A 21,015-nucleotide genomic window follows, 5' to 3' on the forward strand; every position below is an offset into this window, starting at 1 on the left:
TCCAAGAGGGCCACAATTTTGTTGTGATTTCGAGGCTTGTGTGCCTCAATGATCCAGACAGCGATGCTGGCTGGAGTTCGGGCTTTATGCTTTGGCTCTTGGTAGGGTTACCCTTGCCAAACAGGTCGAGACCAGACTAAGATTGGTCCACCAGTCCTCCAGGTTTGGGGGTTCAGCTCAGGGCTCACAAACCTGACTGGTAAAACAAAATTATTACAGAAACAGCAATGAAGGCTCCTTCTACATGAGATTGTGATGGTATTCCTAAATCTCCACCTGCGACTTGCATGACTGACAGGAGTGAAAATCAAAAGGAAGCTATTGACATGATGAAGGAAACACTTAGCACTATCAGAGACAGAGGACCTTCAACGTACAAAGCATTTCATGAACCTCAGTACAAATTATAATAATAAAATCATAAGACATCAAAGCAGAATTAGGCCATTCAGCCCATCATCTGCTAATAAACAACCTTTCCTTTGCAATGAACAAGGACTACATGGTGAGCAGCCTATAGAAATGTTAGCCCCAAAATATCAAGGAAGAGGGTTTGCTCAGACATCTAAAACACATCTCCAAATACTGTACTGCACAAACAGGAAATTATGTTGTGGTTCATTAGGGGTGGTTTTTAGAGCAGGTAAGCATGAGATCCAACTTACAGCAATGTTGGCCATAACAGTGACTGTGTATTAATAACTATAATGGAAATTAAGTTTCATCTTCTTCTTAAGCCTCATCACCCCACTGCTGAGAGCAGCTCACCAGTCCTAGGCCAGTTTAGTGGTGGCCCCCAGACGTTAGACCAGAAGACCGTAAGATAGAAGCAGAATTAGGTCATTTGGCCCATCGAGTCTGCTCCACCATTCAATCATGGCTGATCTTTTTTACCCCTCCTCAGCCTTCTCCACGTAACCTTTGATGCCGTGTACAGTCAAGAACTGATCAAGCTCTGCTTTAAATACACCCAATGACCTAGCCTCCACAGCTGCCTGTGGTAACAAATTCCACAAATCCACCACCCTCTGGCTAAAGAAATTTCTCTGCACCTCTGTTTAAAATGGACGCCCCTCTATACTGAGGCTATGCCCTCTTGTTCTAGACACCCTTTCCACATCTGGTCTGAATAGGCCTTTCAACATTCAAAAGGTTTCAATGAGATCCCACCCCGCATCCTTCTAAATTCCAGCGAGGACAGACCCAGATATATAAAACGTTCTTGGTAATGATAACCCTTTCATTCCTAAAACTATCCTTGTGAAACTCCTCTGAACGTTCACCAATGTCAGCCCGTATTTTCCTAGATGAGGAGCCCAGAACTGTTCACAACACTCAAGGTGAGGCCCCATTGCCTTATAAAGCCACAGCATCACGTCCTTGCTCTTGTATTCTAGACCTCTTGAAATAAATGCTAGAAGGCTGATTAGCCCTGTGACTTCCATGGAGTTTTGACTTCCACCACACAACTTCATATATCTTCCGAGCAAAGATCTTCCCTCTCCCAGGGATAAGAGATGAGTTTTCCATAGCACTGGGCTTTTACATGATGGGTTGCTGGCCCCATGCCCAATTCTCCTTCTTTCACAGCTGGGCCTGGGACCATCCACGGCGGAGTTCAATACAGGTTAGTAAGATAAATAACTGAAGCTTCACATTTTACTCATGATTTGCTTCTAAAATCACTTTCCTTTTCCTTGTGTCACTCCCTTAACATACTGCAACTGAGTTCTTCTTTCCTAAATTAAGTTTACAGAATCAGAAATGCGTGGGATTCAGAAGATGCTGGAAGTCCAGAGTAACACAGACGAAGTGCTGGAAGAACTCAGCAGATCAGGCAGCATCGATGGAAAGTAACAAGAGGTCGATGTTTCATGCTGAAACTATTACAGTTATTACAGAAAAGTTATTACAGAATCAGGATCAGTTTTACTATCACAGACGTATGCCATGAAATTTGTTCCAATACACAAAGACCCCACAAAATGTGTAGTTTTGTTGCAGCAGCACATTGCAATTCATAAGAAAATATATAAAAAATAAATAACCTGTGCAAAAAGGGATCAACACATGCAATGAGTAATGTAGGGCAAGGGGTACATTGCAGCTCTATAAAACTCTGGTTAAACCACACTTGGAATACTGTGTTCATTTCTGGTTGCTTCATTATGGGAAGGATGTGAAAACTTTATAGAGAGGATGCACAGGAGATTTATCAAGTTGTTGTTTAAACTAGAGAGTATGTCTTATTAAGACAGGCTCTATGAGAAGTATCTTAATAGAGGTGTACAAGCTAATAAGAGGCATAGACAGAGAGCACAACCAGAGATTTCTTTCCCAGGATGGAAATGACTAGTACAAGGCAGAGTTAGATACATTAAGGGCATTTAAGAACTTCGTAGATAGATACCTGGATAACAGAAAGATGGCAGGCTATGTAGGTAGGAAGGGTTAGATTGATCTTAGAATAGATACGGGTGCCACAGTAGCAAAGCAGTTAGTGCATTGCTAGTACAGCTTGGGGCATCCAAGTTCAGAGCTCAATTCCAACATCTTCTGAAAGGAGTCTTTATGCTTTCCCCGTGGAATGTATGGGTTTTCTCCAGGTGCTCTGGTTTCCTCCTACAATCTAAAAATATACTGGGTAGATTAATTGGTTTTTAATTAATTGTCCTGTGATTAGGTTAGGGTTAAATTGGTGTTGTCAAGGATTGATGAGCAGTGCGGCTCAAAGGGCCAGAAGGGCCTATTTCACACTGTACCTCTAAGAAAAATAAAAATATTGGCACAACATTGTGGGCTGAAGGACTTGCACTGTGATGTTATGTTCTCTGTTCTATAGTGAGGTAGTTGCCATGAGTTCATGGACCATTCAGAATATATACATTTATGTATAATTTAATATAATTTAATTTAATTGCAAATTACATTTAGAAACATCAGCAAATCACCTTTTTAAAAAAATTACATATCCCTTGACGGATGTGAGAATGTTTCAGACATTTCAACATACACACAAGGCAAATAGCTGAAGTTCCCATTTCAAAGACTGTCTTTGTATAGAAGGTTTCAGGAAAACGAAATCACAATGCTTCAAAGTAATGTTAACCAACACCATTCATCCTCTCCCAAGCTAAAATGGAATCAGCTCATTTCTCACTGTGTAACAATGACTCACTGCCTCCAACAAATCACCCAGAGAAAAGGGAGTTTGACACATACCAGGCCATAAACTGGATCGGATGTAAGACATCCCATTATTTAATCTTACACAGGAGGTGACAACAAGCTGGTCAGCAATACAAGCATGCTTTGACACCAGAGCTGAGGCAAATATTCCAAAGTGACAAATGGCCGTATCAAAAACTACACTAGGTTTCTCTTTGAGGTTTAAGCTGAGACTGTCAAAACACAGAGGAGTCATCACAAAACTCCAACAGGCCCCCACCCCCCACCGATGATCCCATAATTTCGATCTCTGAGGCAATCATGCGAGCACCCTTCAGGAGGTTGAACCCACAATAACCTCCAACCCTGGCCAAGAACTAAAGACCTATGCTGGTCAACTGGCTGGTGTGTTCACTGACAACTTTAACCAGCTGCTTCAAGCAGACTTCACTTATACTGGTGCCTAAGAAGAACGTGGTAGCCTAGCCTCAATGGTAGCACTTAGATCCACAGTGAAGATGTTTTGTGAGAGGTTGGTGATGAAACATATCAACTCCTGCCTGAAAAGCCACTCCAGTTTGTGTCCCAGCGCAATAGGCCTGCAGCAGAATCCAGTTCATTGGCTCTTCATTCAACCCTGGAACACCTGGATGTATAAATCGAGGATGTACTTTGTCAACCACTGTTCGACATTCAATACTCCCGTCTGCTCAAAACTAATCGATAGGCTTCAGGACCATGGTCTCAATACTGTTACGTACCCCATAACTGGGTGTCTTACCAGCAAAGATAGAAGTGTCTGTTAGAGTCTGGTGATACTATTTTCAACAGTATTTATTTGTAAAAATATACAAAACAATATCAATGCAAATATACAGATAATATACGTTAGCAATACTAAACCTAAAAGTGCGGGTATAATAATAATCAATAATAAAACAAGCTCTATCATTGTCTAGGGGATAATGAATTGTCAGATGGAAATATAAAGTTCAGTTCAGTTCATGCAGGCTGCGGTAGTTGTCAGTCGATGAGTTGCAATTGTTGGAGAGAGAGAGAGACGAGAGAAAGAGAGCGCGCAGACAGTAACAGCTATGATCTTTTTTCTGAAGGTAGTTTGATGTCTTTTGATCAACTTTCTAACAAATTTAAATTACCTAAATCTAATTTTTTTAGATACTTACAAATTAGAAACTTTTTGTATAAAGTTTTACCATCCTTTCCTAATTCAACTTTGATAGATTTTTCAGATATGATTTTTACTTTAAATCCCTGTCAGAAGAGATTAGTGGCTCTTATTTATAATATGATTATGAAGATACAACCAGAGATATCAGGTAGAATTAAACAGGAATGGGAAAAAGAACTTCAATACAATATTTCAATGGAAAAATGGGAAAAAATTTTACAAATGGTTAATTCTTCTTCTATATGTGCTAAACATGCTTTAATACAATTTAAGGTCATACATAGAGCTCATATGTCTAAATATAAGCTTGCTCGGTTTTATTCTCATGTTAATCCTCAATGTGACAGATGTCATTTAGATGTGGCTTCATTGACCCACATGTTTTGGTCATGTCCTACTTTACATAATTATTGGAAGGACATATTTGCTACCATTTCCTCAATTTCGAATATTGATTTACAACCTCATTTTATCACTGCAATTTTTGGTATACCAAATGAAGATGATAGTCGATTCTCCCCTTCAATTAGACGAATGATTGCCTTTGTAACATTAATGGCCAGGAGATCTATATTACAAAATTGGAAAGAAGTAAATCCTCCTACCACATTTCAATGGTTCTCTCAAACTATTTCTTGTTTAAGTTTAGAAAAAATTAGAAGTACTATTTTTGATTCATCAATTAAATTTGAAGAAACTTGGGGACCGTTCATTCGACACTTTCATATGAATTAATTTGACTTCTTCCAGACCTTTACTCTTATTATTCTTGTTCTGGTATGGAGTTCCGGAGTTTTTTTTTTTGACACTATCATATACTTATAAACTATTATTATTGCCCATGTTAGTTTAGGTTTATTTTTTTTATTATTTCTTTAAATATACACTTTTTCTTATATTTTACATTTTTTTTCTTTTGATGATTATTTTTAATCTTTTTATGTATAATCAATATAGATTAGATTGATATTGTATGATCCTTTTTTGCTGATAGTTTAATAAGATATTGTTATCTTGTTACCAACTCAATTTCAAATCTATTGTATTCATAATATATGTAATATAATATTATGTTATGTTTTTTTTTAAAAAAACTAATAAAAAGATTGAAAAAGAAAGACAGTAACAGCTATGGTCTTTGCCAACCTTCCTTTACGATTTTGATCCGTCGATGTGTCGTTGTTATGGCCATTCAAGTGTGACCCCTCCGTCCTTTAGCTAGACCGTTCTTCCGTGGTGGACTCGTCACCCAGGCAAGGGTGGACACACACACAAGCCCCCATCGGTCTTGCTATAAACACTGTGACCCTTCATTCGGTCTCCGATGTCCCACACTGTCTTGTGGGCTTCTGCTGCTCACTAGCGTTTCTCCTGGTGCGTCTGAGGGGTGTCACCCCAGACCTCAATTTTATCCCCACTCACAGGGTCTCAGGTGTCAATCAGGTTTGAATGATTTAACCCATCAAACCAGCCCACTCTGGCTGTCCCCTGACGGATTTCAATGAATAGAACAGTCCCAAGTAAACAATCCTTCTCCAAAAGACAACAGCAGTAAATCTCCTCTTTTGTCAGTAGGAGACGTTCCACCTTGTGTACCTTTCAGCTGTGTCTCTCTCTCATTCTCTTTCACGAGCTGTTATCAATAATAACTGCCCTGGCAGATTTCCTTTCGTCTCTCTTACTTCCTTGTTAGCAGCATCAAAATAGTAGCGATTTGTGATTCTCCAAAAAGTGGGAGAGCATGGGACTCAGCACCCTTCTGCCCATCAGAGTTGTTCATCCTTCATAATAATACATCATTGTGCAATAGGATCCTGGAACTCCTCATTTGCAGACCCCAGTCAGTTTGGATTGGCAACAACGTTTCCTTCACAATCTCCATCAGCAGAGGTACACCACAAGGCCGTGTGGCTAACCCCTTGCTCTACTCGCTTTATACTTATCACTGTCTGGCTCAGTGCAGCTCCAATGCCATATTCAAGTTTGCTGATGACACCACTGTCATCGGCTGAATCAAACATGGTGATGAATCAGCATATAGGAGGGAGCTTGAAAATCTGGCTGAGTGGTGCCACAACAACCACCTCCTGCTCAATGTCTAACTTTTGCCTTTAGGAGGAGGACACCGGTGTCAGTCCACATCACAAATCAGAGGTGGAGAGTTTTTCCGCAGTGTTATCAGAGCATCCGTCCTAGGCCCAGTACACAGGTGCAATTATGAAGAAAGCACGGCAGTGCATCTACTTCCTTAAGATTTGGCATGTCTTCCAAATCACTGACAAACTTCTATAGATGTGTGGTGGAGAGTATATTTACTGGCTGCATCACAGCCTAGTGTGGAAACACCAATAACCTTGAACGGAAAATGCCACAAAAAGTAGAGGATACAGCCCAGTCCATCACGGGTAAAACCGCATTGAACTCATCTACATGGAGCATTGTCACAGGAAAGCAACATCATCATCAGGGATCCCACCACCCAGGTCATGCTCTCTTCTCAGTGGTAGAAAGGCCTCACACCACTAGGTTCCAGAACAGTTATTATTCCTCAACTACCAGGCTCTTGAACTAAAGGGGATCACTTCACTCGACTTCACTTGCCTCATCACTGAAATGTTCCCACAACACTTTCAAGGATTCATCTCACGTTCTCGACATTCACTGAGTATTTATTTATTATTATTTCTCTTTTTTTATATTTGTACAGTTTGTGCACTGCTTGAATGCCCAGCTGATATGGTCTTTCATTGATTCTATTATGGTTATTAATCTATTGTGGATTTATTGAGTATGCCTGCAAGAAAATGAATCTCCAGATTGTATATGATGACAAATATGTACTTTGATTTAAAAAATTAATATGAACTTTTTGAACTATGAACTATACAGTCAGATGTAATGGCTTCAGCAAAATGGTGCAGTTCAAGCCTTCAATGTCAAGTTTGACAAGATTAAATACCAGGTTACTTAATTGTAACCTGTGAAAATGACAGAAAATGATGCATAATGTTATTCAAAATTTCCATTTGAGGAAATCATGATTGATCAACAATATTTGCTGCTGCTTGTGTTGTTCTGTTGAGAAGTGTGGGCATGCTACATTGGTGTCAGAATGTGTGGTGACCCTTGCTCCCAGTATATCCTTACGTTGTGTTGGTTGTTAATGCAAATGTAACATTACATTGTACACTCAATGGACACTTTAATAGGTACTTCCTGTACCTAATTAAGTGGCAATTGAGTGTATATTCATGGTCTTCTGTTGCTGTGACCCATTCTCTTTAAAGTTTAACATTGTTGTAACTGCACACCACTATAGTAACACATGGTTATTTGAGTCACTATCACTTTCCTGGCCATTCTCCTCTGACCTCTCTCACTAACAAGGCATTTTCACCCACAGAACCGCTTCTCACTAGATGTTAGTTTTTGTTTGTTAGCACCATTCTCTGAAAACTCTAGAAACTGCTGTGTGTGAAAATCCCAGGAGATCAGCAGTTTCTGAGACACTCAAACCACTCTGACACCAACAATCATTCCACAGTCAGAGTTATTTAGCTCACATTTCTTCCCCATTCTGATGTTTGGTCTGGACGACAATTGAACCTCTTGACCATGTCTGCATGCTTTTATATATCGAGTTGCTGCCACATGATTGGCTGATTAGATATCTGCCCATAAATGAGCAGGTGTACAGGTGAACCTAATAAAATGGCAACTAAGTACATGTGTTATATGTGATAAACAAATCTCTATCTGAAATCTGAAACAGTTTGTGCTAAACAGTCTCCACCTAATACTGCATTTACGTTTGTTCTATCTTTACAGGACTTGTCTATGTCCAGGACACAGAAGGAAGAAAATAATTGCGGACACTACCCACCCAGCAAACTGCTCTTCCTAAAGCTCCCTTCTCGGAAGTGCTATAGGTCTGTTAAAACAAAACCATCATGCCATCTTAAAGGTTTCTTGCCCCAGGCATTTAATCTGATCAACCATTCTAATTAGCCACACCCAACCCTCTCTAACTATCAGCCCCAGCAGTGAACTGCATGAACAATTTAAACCACATTTTATAATGCTTTTTACATTGTAAATACCTGCTAGTATTTATGAACATTTTATTCCATATCCATATTTGAATTCCTAACTTTATTTTTATATATAATTCTTCATACTTTATAATTATTGGCCATTGCTGTTTATTGTTGCATGTTGCACGCTGACCAATTCCTTATACAAGAAAATGCTTATGGTGAATAAAGTTGATCCTTGATCCTTGAACAGTGATTATTGATGGACAAAGAAGTGAGTACAACTACCCTTTAATGCTTTTGCACTGTGCTTTGTTTCTGGTTCTAATAAAGGTGAGTACAATAAGGGACGTTTGTTACACTTGTTTTGATGAGGCCACACCTCGGGTACTGTGCACAGTTTTAATCCTCTCACCTAAAAAAAAAGTTCTATGGTAGCATTGGAGATGGTACAAAGGAGATTCTCCAGGCTAATTCTTGGGATGAGAAGCTTGTCCTCATATGAATGCTCTATAATTTTGATCTGTATTTTTTGGAATTTAAATGAATGAGGGATGATTTTATTTAAACCCATATTCATATAAGTTCCTAAGTAGACATGACAGATTGATGTCAGATGTCATCACTGGTGAGAAGGAGAGTCTCCAACAAGGGGATTTGGTTATTAGATATGGGGCCAGTTATTTAAAATGCAGATATACTGACATTTCTTCTCACAGAAGATGGCGATTCTTGGAATTCTCCACCCTAGAGGGCTGTTGAAACCAGACTATTAGAGTCAGAGAGTACTACAGTACAGAAATAGGCCTTTATTCCCCATCATGCATGTGCCAGTTTGGTTTTCTGCCTAGTTCCATCTACTACACTCAGACCATGCCCCTCATCCATGTACCTATCCGAACTTCTTCTCAGTGTTACAATCTACCACTGGTGACCAAATTCAGTCAAAATCAAGCTGTATTACATCACAAAGGACTGAGCAATACAAGCTGCTGCTGCCCCATAACAAACATCTTTTCAACCTTCCAGATTCCCAAAAGTTATTTGCTAATCTATTACAAAAATTGTAATTCACTTTATTTATTTAAATCATAGATTTATAGATTTATTTTATTTATTATTTAGAGATATAGCACTGAGCAGGCCCTCCTGTCCTAATGAGCCACACTATCCAGTATGCATCTATTTAGCACTAGCCTAATCATAAGACAATATACAATGCTAATCAACCTACTAACCAGTATGACTTTGGATTGTGGGAGGAAACCTGAGCACTGGAAGGAAACCCACGCAGTTCACGGGGAGGACATACAAACTCCTTAGAGAGGGCATCAGAATTGAACTCCAAGCTCTGAAATGCCCTAAGCTGTAACAATAGTGTTCTATCAGCTCCGCCACCATAGCTGGTTGTTGTTACCTGCCAGGGAGTTGGCCTATGGAAAGGTAGTTTCTGTGCTGTGTGATTGTGTAAAATTATAACAGTGGGAATCAGAAATTGTAGGCCTTTGGTTTTGAGCCAAATTCTTGTCTGAATTCTGTATCCTACCAAAGGATTGCATATCAAAGGGTTAAAGCCGAGTTCCTTGTCACATGCACAAATATACATATGCACAGAGCAATAATAAACTTACTGGCACCAGTGCCACAGGCACTTATAATCAGCAGATATATAAATTAAATACAATCATTACATGAAAGAACACAATGGGAACAAACAAAAACAAATCCACTTTTTTGTGCAAAGTAACCGGCAGGGGTGAGACACTTCAATCACTTTCTCTCTCATCTGATATTTAGCACTGACAGCTCTCAAGTTCGTGTGCTCGGCAGTACTCCTGCATGTAACGTTGTCATGAGATCTGAAACAAGAGTAGGGATCAGCTGTACACCCTTCCAATCTGCTGTGCCATTCAGAAAGATCACAGCTCATCTGATCTCAGCCTCAGATTTACATCCTTACTTGTCATCCATAACCCTCCACTCTCCACTCCCAGCTGAACACACAATCGATAACTCAGCCTCCACAGACCTTGGGTCAAGAATTTTAGGGATTCGTAGCCTCTAAGAAGAAATTATGCTTTAAATTGGCAACCTCTTATTTTCAGAATATGCTCAATGCTCTTGCTTCCCCCAAGAGAGAAACCATTCTCTCTGCATCATAAGCCTGTTACTCCATTGACTCCACTTAGCAACAATTCCTCATTCCGATGGGGGAAGAATTTTACTAAGACTGAAATTGGATCCTCACTTAAAAGGGAAAATTGTGCGTAATGAACCTTTCTCAATTCAAAGAAGTTGGCTCCTTGCAGCACAAATTAGTAAGCTCCTTTATAAGACATTTACTTAATATTAATTAAGTGCAATTAATTCATATTGTTATGTTAAATTAGTGACATGCTTAACCTTATTGCAAAATAGTTCAAAGTTCAAAGTAGATTTATTATCTAAGTATCTGTATGTCACCATATACTATCTTGAAAATAGAATATAGAATATAACATCATAGTACAGCACTTCAGCCCCCAATGTTGTGCCAACCTTTTAATCTTGCTTTAAATTTCTAAATCTATTTTACAAAGTAACCAGATATAATTCAGGTTCCAAGGTCCCAGACACTAAAAATTAATTCCAGAATAAATGCATTTTACTCTGTACATGCTCCTGCCTAAATCAATGGTGCTGAGGTTGAGAGGGTTTGGAGTTTCAAGTTCCTCGGAATGAACATCAACAGTAACCTTTCTATGTGGTCGTAGAAAGCTCACCACCACCTCTACGGCCATGAGAAGCTAAAGGAATTAGACATATCCCAACATCAACCCTTACCAATTGACATAGCATTCTGCCCAGGTGCAATACAGCTTAGCTTCGTATAACCACTGCTCTGCACATGCCTGCAAGAAACTGCACAGTATTGTGGACACAGCTCAGCACAGCACTGGAGTCAGCCTTCCCCTCTGTGAACTCCTGCCTACACTTCTTGTTGCCTCAGGAAAGTAGCCAACATAATCCAAAACATCACCCACCCTAAGCATTCTCCCTTCTCCCCTCTTCCTTCGGGCAAAAGATACAAAAGCCTGAAAGAACGAACCACCAGGTTCAAGGACAGTTTCTACCCCATTGTTATCAAGACTCTTAAATGGAGCTCTGGCACGATAAGATGGACTCTTGACCTCACAATCCACCTCACTATGATCCTGCACTTTACCGTTTACTTGCTCAACACTTTCTCTGCAACTGTTACACATCTAATAGAGAAATGGCAAGGGGTTCTTTGCAGTAAGCTAGGTATAAAAATGCATTTGCCGTGGATAAAAAGTATTGGTCCTGAACAATACAGGAACACACACTGATTGTATCCCTTCAGTACTACTGTTGATACTTCCCAGTGTTTGGCTGTCTAAATTCTCATCAGCTCAAATTCCTCCAATCCTACGCAACACACTCAAAATTCTGGAGGAACTCAGTTCTTCAGGCAGCATCTATGCTGGGACGTTGGTGGCACTGTTATTGTTTTACCTTGTTCTACCTCAGAGTTCTATGTATGAACGAAATGCAGACAAAGCTTTTCACTACATTTTGGTACATGTGACAATAACAAACCAATACCACCTTCTAATAAGGCTGGAAAGATCATTCTGAGGACATCATCATCTGTGTGTATAATGCAATGAAATCAAAACCTGCACTCGGGTTACAGACGCAAATGAGTAAAGTTATCATAAAGTGTGGACAAACAATTTTTAATGTGTATTTTATGGGGTAAAAGCAGATACAGATGTATATCTTTACCACGCTTCTTCATCTCCAGCTTATCTTGAACACCACAAAAAAACAAAACTGTGATAGGTCTGAAGGACACAAAAGATTCTGCCATTGCTGGAAATCTTGAGCGATGTACACAAAATGCTGGGGATCTCAGCAGGTCAGGCAGCATCCAAGGACTTAAAGGCGCAGCCAATGTTTTGGGCCAAGACATCTCAGGCAAAGTCCCGATGAAGGGTCTCGGTCTGAAATGTTAACCGGTTATTTCCCACCATTGATGCTGCCTGACCTGATGAGTACCTCCAGAGTTTTGTGTGTGTTGCATAGGACTGGAGGAATTTGAGCGGATAAGTACTTAGACAATCGAACACTGGGAATAATCAACAGTAATACTGAAATTTAGAGAACCATCATTTGTGTTTCTTAGTAATGCCATTCGAAAGGATACAATCAGTGTGTGTTCCTATATAGTTCAGGACCAATATTTATTATCCATGGCAAATGCATGTTTATACCCAGTTTACTGTAAGGAAACCTCGCCATTTCTCCGTTAGATAAAACAGAATATATATTGCTCTAATTACTCCCAATTTAAGCAAGAGTTATTAGAGCTATTGATTCTGCATTGTCTTTCCATAATAGTAATCGAGAATTGTAGCTTTGTACACAATTCCAGGTATATTCTCATCAATCTTTGATACAAAATAACATTGAATCACCCTAATTCATTTAATTGAAGAGTGTCTAGAGGCTTACTTCCTAGATGCCAGAATCAGCACTATTTCAACTCTCCAGAGACGTTGCTTAGTCATCATTTAATAAAGCTACCCAACATTAGGCATCCAAATGGCCGATTAGTGCAACTGTAACACTGAGCCATCGATACAATCAGTATGCACTCTTCCAGGAATACTATTAAGGAGTTTTCTTTGTTCACTTGGGGATGTAGGTACCTCAGCCATGGAGAAGATTAATATAATGGCTTACAAGGTTTCTACTGAGAGCAGTTATGAATGACCAGCTGTCAATGGCCAGACACAGATGTGGTCATGACAATGTCGACATTGCAATTTACTATCCGGATAGTAATAAATCAGATGAAGTTTTTAATCACAGTCCCATAACTTCTTGGACAGTATGAGATTTATATTGTATGCTGGGGGGTTGGTGGAATTCAGCAGGTCAGGTAGGATCTTTCGAAGAGAATGCACCGTCAATATTCTCGGCCCAAAACATCGACTGTTTATTCCTTTCCTTAGATGCTGCCTTACCTTCTGAGTTCCTCCTGTCACAACCAGGGGAGGTTTCTAAAAGAAGAGAGATTTTTTTTCAGTTAGTACATGTATTTCTCACTGTCACCTTGTGGGTATGCGGTGTTCTTTGGATTGTTTACATTTTACATTCTAATTGTTTATTTTCGGAACAGCTCTGGTTTTTTCACTTTGTTTTGCAGGTGTCTCATTTGGTATCATGGGATTTATCACTTTTATTCAATTTCAAGTAATTTAATTAGCATGGTATTTTCAATGTCTTACATTGTATTTACTGGCTTTGGGGATTACTGCTTCATCTGGTCACCTGGCTGTCTAATTGATGCTGAATTCCTACTTGTTCCAGGGTGTATTTCAGGAAGGAATCCAACCCCTCTTTGCTCGGTCGTTGGGATTCCTTTCCTGGTGAAACCCAGACCACATACTTCTGTGTATCGTGAGTGATTTCAGTTTGCTTGAGCTCTTGTTAGTTGTTCTGGTTAATTTCTGCAATAAATCTTTAGTTTTTTTCGGTAGTGGCCCTCACTCCTCCAGCATTTTGTATATGGTGCATGGTCTTTATAATTCCAGACATAGTATTTCAAGTGATTTAATGGTGAAATTCTAACTTCTGTTGACAGATCATTTGCATAGATTTCTTGATCAACTACCCATTAAAACTACCATTTCATCATTATAAATAGGATAATAGAAATGGTGTTGGGCAGGAAAAGGGATATCATTGCAAGGAAAGAGACGGTAAACAGTGAGCAATGCAGGATGAAGGAGAGTGAAGGAGGGTTGTTGGAAGGGGGAAGGGGCGAAGGAGAGGTGGAGGATGGTACAGTAGCACAGCAATTAGTGCATTCCTTTCCAGTAACAGCAACTAGGGTTCATTTTCTGCTACTGTCTGTAAGGGGTTTGCATGTTCTTCCTGTTATCATGTGGGTTTCCTCCAGTTTTTTCCCACATTCCGAAGACGTACAGGTTAGTCTTAGCTAGTTGTAGGCATGCTGGGCTGGTACTGAAAGCAAGGAGACACTTGCGGGCTGCCCCAACAGGCTGGGTTGGTCATTGACATAAGCAACGCATTTCACTGTAAGTTTCGAGGTTTCGATATACCTGTGACAAATAAAGCTAATCTTCTCTGAAGAATAGGAGGGAGAATGTTGGGATCAAAGTGAAGAGGAAGGGCAGGGAGAATGGCAACAGTCCAGGGGAGAAGAAAGGTAGGGACATGGTGATGCACCATCAATAACTCACACTGAGACGTAAGGCGAGATATCGGCTTTTATTGACTGGAAGAAGGAACCAGGAGTGAGTGTCCATCATACTATGACCTGGAGACTGAGGCCGAGCGTCGGGCCTCAGATCGCCTTTATACAGGGACCTGTGGGAGGAGCCACAGGAGCAATCAGCAGGGGCATGTCCAGACAGGCAGTTCACCACACATGGAGAGATACTAGGCCAGGTTTGCCTTCAGGAGGAGGGTTTCTAGACACCTCCTTAGTGACCCAGGTATCTGTTTACAGTGAAGCCATCTCTGTATTTTAGATTAGTGAACTGACTATTGACATGGGTGAGATTAAATTCACACTGTATTTGTTAAAAACATACCACTTCTATTCCTCTGGTGCACAATGTTCATTTTCTGAACTTAATTTATACACGGGCTTGTAACAAGTCACCTGATAGGCCTAAGCACAAAACAGTAAACTCAGCTTTCAACCAATCAGGAGATAGGTTGTTGATCTGAATAACAGGTCAAACCACTTTTGGGCAAAACAGTAAATGGAAGATTAGTTAAAAAAGGAGAAATAACCTACATGCTCCCAAACAAGGGTGTTTACCATAGCTACCTGCATTTTATGTCTCTAACTCCAACAGTAAAATAAGGTAAAAATGAAAAAACTACTCAACCTGTTTGATTAGTGTGTTCTAACTGCTGTCCATAAAACACATCAACTGTCATTAAAACACATCAGCTAGGGTAAAACAACCCACTTAACAGCTTTCATCTCCTCCAGCACCAGCACAGAGCGAATATAGTGTGTACCATCCACAAAATGCACCACAGTCACTCACCCAAGATAGTCCAACAACATCTCCCAAATCCAGAATCTCTACCACCAAAGGACAGGGGCAACAGTTACAGGGATACACAGCCATCTGTCTGTTCCCCTCCAAGTCAGCAAATATTGGTTTTGGGAGCCAAAGGGCCGAGCAGGAATCGCAAGGGCCAGTGACACCCCCCACCACCCAGGTCATTGGGGTTGGAGGGCAATATGACTCCAGAAGTCAAGGTCCAACAGTGAAATCTGCGATCGCCAAGTCCTGGGGTCGATACCCAGAGGTCGGTGAAGTCGAAAGTCAGAGGCCCGATGTCTGTGAGTGTTCGGGGCCAAGGCCCGGAGGTAGTATGCCCTGGGGTTGGAGGTCTGTCTGAGTGTGATGGTGGGGAAGGAGCTTGTTTTGCTGGTGTTGTTTTGTTTTTGTTGCTTGTGTTGTTCTGTTGAACCTTGTCAGCATGCAATGTTTGCAACTGAAAGTGTGGCAACACTTGCGGGCTGCCCTCAGCACACCCTCAGTTGTGGTGGTTGTTAATATATCAATGGATGTCACTGCATGTTTCAATGTACATCTAACTCTGAATCTGCATGCCATCACGACTTGGAAATCTATTCTCCACCTCACCTGGCTCCTATCAGATTTTACCTTGCACCCCTCTCTGTCACCTCAGCCTACTCACCAGATCTCCTCTCTAAAGCCTCATGCAAGTTCTCGACCCAAAACCTCTGCCCCCAAGCACTGACTGGCCTGGTGAGTTCCTCCACCAGATTCCCTGTCGCTCCAGATTCTAGCACCTGTGACTTGTATCTCTGGAAATATATCCCTGTTCCTTCATTTCTGCTGCACCTAACTCCTTGAAAGTTAAAGTAAAAATCAAAATAAATTTATTATCAAAGTATGTATATGTCACAATATGCGACTGTACATTGAGGTTCATTTTCTTGTAGGCATTTAAAGGAAAATACATAAAGTAGAATTTGTGAAAAATATACATAAACAAAGACTAACTAACAAAAATGTGCAAATAAAAATAAATAATACTGAAACCATAAGTTGTAGAGTTCTTGAAAATGAGTCTGTGGGTTGTGAAATCAGTTCAGAGTTGAGGTGGGTGAAGTTATCCTCAATGGTTTGGGAGCCTGATGGTTGTAGGTAATAACTGTCCCTGACGGTAGTTTGGAACTGTAGCAGCAAGAAGAGAGTGTGGCCTGAATGGTGGGATCCTTGACGCTGGATGCTGCTTTCTTCAGGAAACACTCCTCGTAACTGTACCCAGTGATGTGGAGGATTTTGCCTATGATGTACTGGGTTTTATCCACTACGTTCTGTAGATTTAACCATTTCTGGGCATTGCTGTTTCAACCCCAGGCCAAGATGTAACCAGTCAGGATCCTCTCCTAATTGCTCCCCATTAATATTCTGCTGACACTTTCATCAGTGGTTCAGAAAGACATCTTGGTTCCACCTTCCCATTGCCAATTAGGGATGGGTTACAAACATTGGCATTGCCAGCAACACTCACATCTTGAAAAATAAGCAAAATCCCACATGCAGGCAAAATCTTTCTCCATGATATCATGTTTAGCAACAGCAGAATGGTGGGCTGGTAAAGGTATAGGCAACTGTAACACTGAGCCATCAATATAATCAATATACAATCTTCCAAGAATACTATGAAAAAGTTTTCTTTATTTGTTTGGGAATGTCGGTATCTCAACCATGGAGAATTCTAATAGAATGGCTGACAGGGTTTCTACTGAGAGCAGATATGAATGAACAAGCGTTAATGGCCAAACACAGATCTAGTCATGTCACTTTAACCAGTGGTTCAGAAAGACAACTTGGTGCCATCTTCCCATTAGAAATTAGGGATGGGTTACAAACATTGGCATTACCAGCAACACTCACATCCTACATGCAAGCAAAATCTTCCTCCATGACATCATGCTCAGCAAGGACTAGTATCGTAGGTTGGTAAAGGTTTTTAAAAATCCAGTCAGATTTCTTACTAAAGCTTGAGCTTCATGTCATCTCAGGAAGCAGTTTCAGCACATACTGCAGTGCCCGAGACAAGCGAGACTCAATTCAATTATTAAAATCAGTTTATTATCCCGATTAAAAAGCTGCTATCACAACCGGAATTAATTTCTTCCTGTAGTAAAGCCGTCTGAAGAAAATTTTCTCCGCTCCTTTACCTCAGTCTAATTTAAAACCACTTCACCGTCAAATGCTGATAAATCAAGCTGTATTGTCACAGTGACAACATATATCCTTAAATCATCTCTGTTTCAGTTTATATTCTTGGTTTGAATAAAATTAGCTTTGTTATAAATTGTCTCGTAAGCCAGAGTGGACGAGTTTCCTGTGTAATTAGTATACTGTAATTCTAGAAGTTTTCAGTACATACCAATGAAAGTTCTGATTAAATATTGTAGTTTTCAACCCAAAACTATAACTGTTATCCTTTCCACAGCTGCCTGACCTGCTGAATGTTTCCAGCCATTTCTGTTAATTTCTATAATTTTCATTTTTTAAACTGCCACACTCTGTATGTACATAGATCTCTAAAAGCACTAAACCAGCAGATGAGGAGGCTATAAAGTCAAATATTTAAAACCAAAGTTCAAATTTCAAAGTAAATTTATTATCATAGTACATACACATTTAGTGGGCACTTCATTAGATACCTCCTGTACTGAGTGTATGCCTGCATGTTCCAGGTCTTCAGCTGCTGTAGCCCATCCACTGCAAGGTTCGATAGGGTGTGCTTTTCTGCACACCACAGTTGTAACACACAACAGGTAGTTACTGTCACTTTCTTGTCAACTAAAACCAATCTAGCCATTTCCCTTTGACCTTTCTCATTAACAAGGCATTTTTGCCCACAAAACTGCCACTCGCTGGATTTTTTTTTGTTTCTCACACCATTCTCTGTAAACTCTAGAAACTGCTGTGCATGAAAATCCCAGATGATCAGTATTTTCTGAGATAGACAAACCATCCCATCTGGCACCAACAATCATTCCACGGCCAAAGTCACAGGTCACATTTCTTCCCCCATTCTGATGTTCAAGCATTGAGTTGCTGCTATATGATTGACTGACTGGTCAAAATCTTACTTTTCCTTTCATTCACTGGATATAAGTGTGACATTCTAGGCCCTTGGATTGAGAGGTTTGTTGAGTCTGTTTGTGAAGATAATGAAAAACCCATGACATTGACCGTGGATCTGGAATGAATATCAAATGGACTGGGGAAAGGACACAAGATTTTCTTCCCAGAAGAACATTAGAGAACCAAATAGATTTTTACAAGGTCACTCTAAATGATACAAAATATTTTAATTCCAGATCTAATTAATTACTTGAACTTAATATTAACAATTGTCACAGTGGGAGTCCTTAGAGATTTAGTCACAAGTAACTTCATCACTATGCAATTGTACCACAGGCATAGAAGGTACATTATTCCCATATCAACATTCAACACTTGAACTAAATTATTTCTGATGCTCTTGTGACAAGACATTAACATGCAGAATACCAACATCCCATTGAGGAAAGGCAGAGACCATAAAATATAGGATCAGAATTAGGCCATTTGGCCCATCAAGTCTCCTCTGCCATTTCATCATGGCTGAATCATTTTCCTTCTCAGCCCTTCCTTTTCCTCCTGCCTTCTCCTGTATCCATGCCCTGATCAATCCAGTGTCAATCAACCTCTGCCTTAAGTATACCCAGTGACTTGGCCTCCACAGCCGCCTGTGGTAATGAATTCCACAGATTCACCACACGCTGGCTAAAGAAATTCCTCCTCATCTCCATTCTAAAACTCCTTTATTCTAAGGCTGTGTCTTCTGGTCTTTCACTCCCCACTATAGGAAACAACCTCTCCACATCCACATCCAAGGCCTTTCAACATTTGATAGGTTTTTATGAGGTTATCCCTCATTCTACTGAAAATACAAGACACTGCTGATGCTGGAATCATGAGCAACAAACAATCTACTGGAGGAACTCAGTCAGTTGAGCAGCATTCATGGGAGGAAAGATATTGTCAATGCTTTGGGTCGAAATCCTTCATCAGGACTGAGTGTGGAGAGGGAAAATAGCTAAGGAAAAGAAAAATTAATAGCAATAAGAGAAGGGAGAAGGGATACTTGGAATACTTTGATTATTTCCAGTCAGCTCAATAGGTGGAAGCTTCAGAGAGGGTGCAGAGGAGATTTACCAGGATGCTTCCTGGATTACAGAGAATGCCTCATGAGGAAAGGCTGAGTGAGCTAGGTCATTTCTCTTTGGAGCCAAAGAAGATGAAAGGTGACTTGATAGAGTCAGAGGTATAGATAAGTGGACAGCCAGAGAACTTTTCCAAGAGCAAAAACAACTAATATGGGAGGGCCTAATTTTGAGGTGATTGTAGGAAAGTATATGGAGGGATGTCAGACAGTTTTTTTTTACACAGAAAATGGCTGGTGTATGGAATGCACTGCCCCTGGTGATGGTAGAAGCAGATACATTGGGGACATTTAAGAGACTCTTGGATAAGCGCATAGATGAAAGAAAATTGGAGGGCTATGTGCGAAGGAAAGGTTGGATTGATCTTAGAAAAGGTTAAAAGATCAGCACAACATCGTGGGCCAAACAGTCTGTATGTTCTATGAGACAGAAGTCAGAGGTGATTGATCCCTTTAAGATACCTTTGATGATAAAATGCAACTTCAGATATGTAACAGATTTAACCTTTCCACATACAAGTGAGAGAGTCATAGAGTAGTACGGATGGGTACAGGTGCTTTTCCCCCAAAAAGTTACAAATCCCAGAGACGGGAAAAATAAGCACAAGAAAATCTGCAGTGCTGGAAATCCAACGCAACACCCACAAAATGCGGGAGGAACTCAGTAGGTCAGGCAGCACCTATGGAAGTAAGTCGATGTTTCGGGCTGAGACCCTTTTCCATAGATGCTACCTGGCCTCCTGAGCTCCTCCAACATTGTGTGTGCGTTGTACAGGGGAAGGAGTATGTTTATTCACCTGCATGCAGAAAACCACATTAAAATGAATTTCCTCTTCATCTGTAGAAGTTATTCACATGGGTATTGGAAATGGTTTATTATTGTCACTTGTACCGAGATACAATGAAGACCTTGTCTTGCTTACTGTTCAAACTGGTCAGATCATTACACGGTAAGGTAAAATAACAACAATGCAGAATAAAGTGTAAAAGTTACCAAGAAAGGACAATCAGGTAAACTATGAAGTGCAGAATGACAATGAGTAGTTTGTAAGGCCAGTGGTCCACCTTATTGTACAAGAGATCTATTCAAGAGGGCAGAGAGGTAAAACAATAATAACTGCAGTATGCAATGTAAAAGCTGTGGGACAGGCCTGAACAAATAATCCACACCATTACTATGTCTGACCAACAAGCATCAAGACCTTGCTTGGCTGGCAGTGAGAGGGGCCCTCCCACTTAGAGCTTTCCTCTACAAATGACATATCATCCCCAGTGTATGCTGCCCTTGGGACGGCTGTGGTGGTG

The 21,015-nt window shown here is 40.3% G+C and overlaps 1 protein-coding gene across 6 annotated transcripts in view; it reads right to left on the bottom strand.

The window, feature by feature from the left end:
* The window catches only part of kcnma1a (potassium large conductance calcium-activated channel, subfamily M, alpha member 1a), a 924,908-nt gene that overhangs the window by 736,414 nt on the left and 167,479 nt on the right, over nucleotides 1-21,015 (bottom strand). The window contains exon 2 of one of the 6 annotated variants that reach the window (XM_059946549.1): nucleotides 13,425-13,460. The exons of the other annotated variants lie outside the window; for them this stretch is intronic. Coding sequence (XP_059802532.1) covers nucleotides 13,425-13,460 — 36 coding nt within the window. The remainder of the gene's footprint in view (nucleotides 1-13,424; nucleotides 13,461-21,015) is intronic. 6 annotated transcript variants of the gene reach the window in all.

This window comes from Hypanus sabinus, chromosome 21 (genome assembly GCF_030144855.1).
Source record: "Hypanus sabinus isolate sHypSab1 chromosome 21, sHypSab1.hap1, whole genome shotgun sequence".
Taxonomy (NCBI): Eukaryota; Metazoa; Chordata; class Chondrichthyes; order Myliobatiformes; family Dasyatidae; genus Hypanus; species Hypanus sabinus.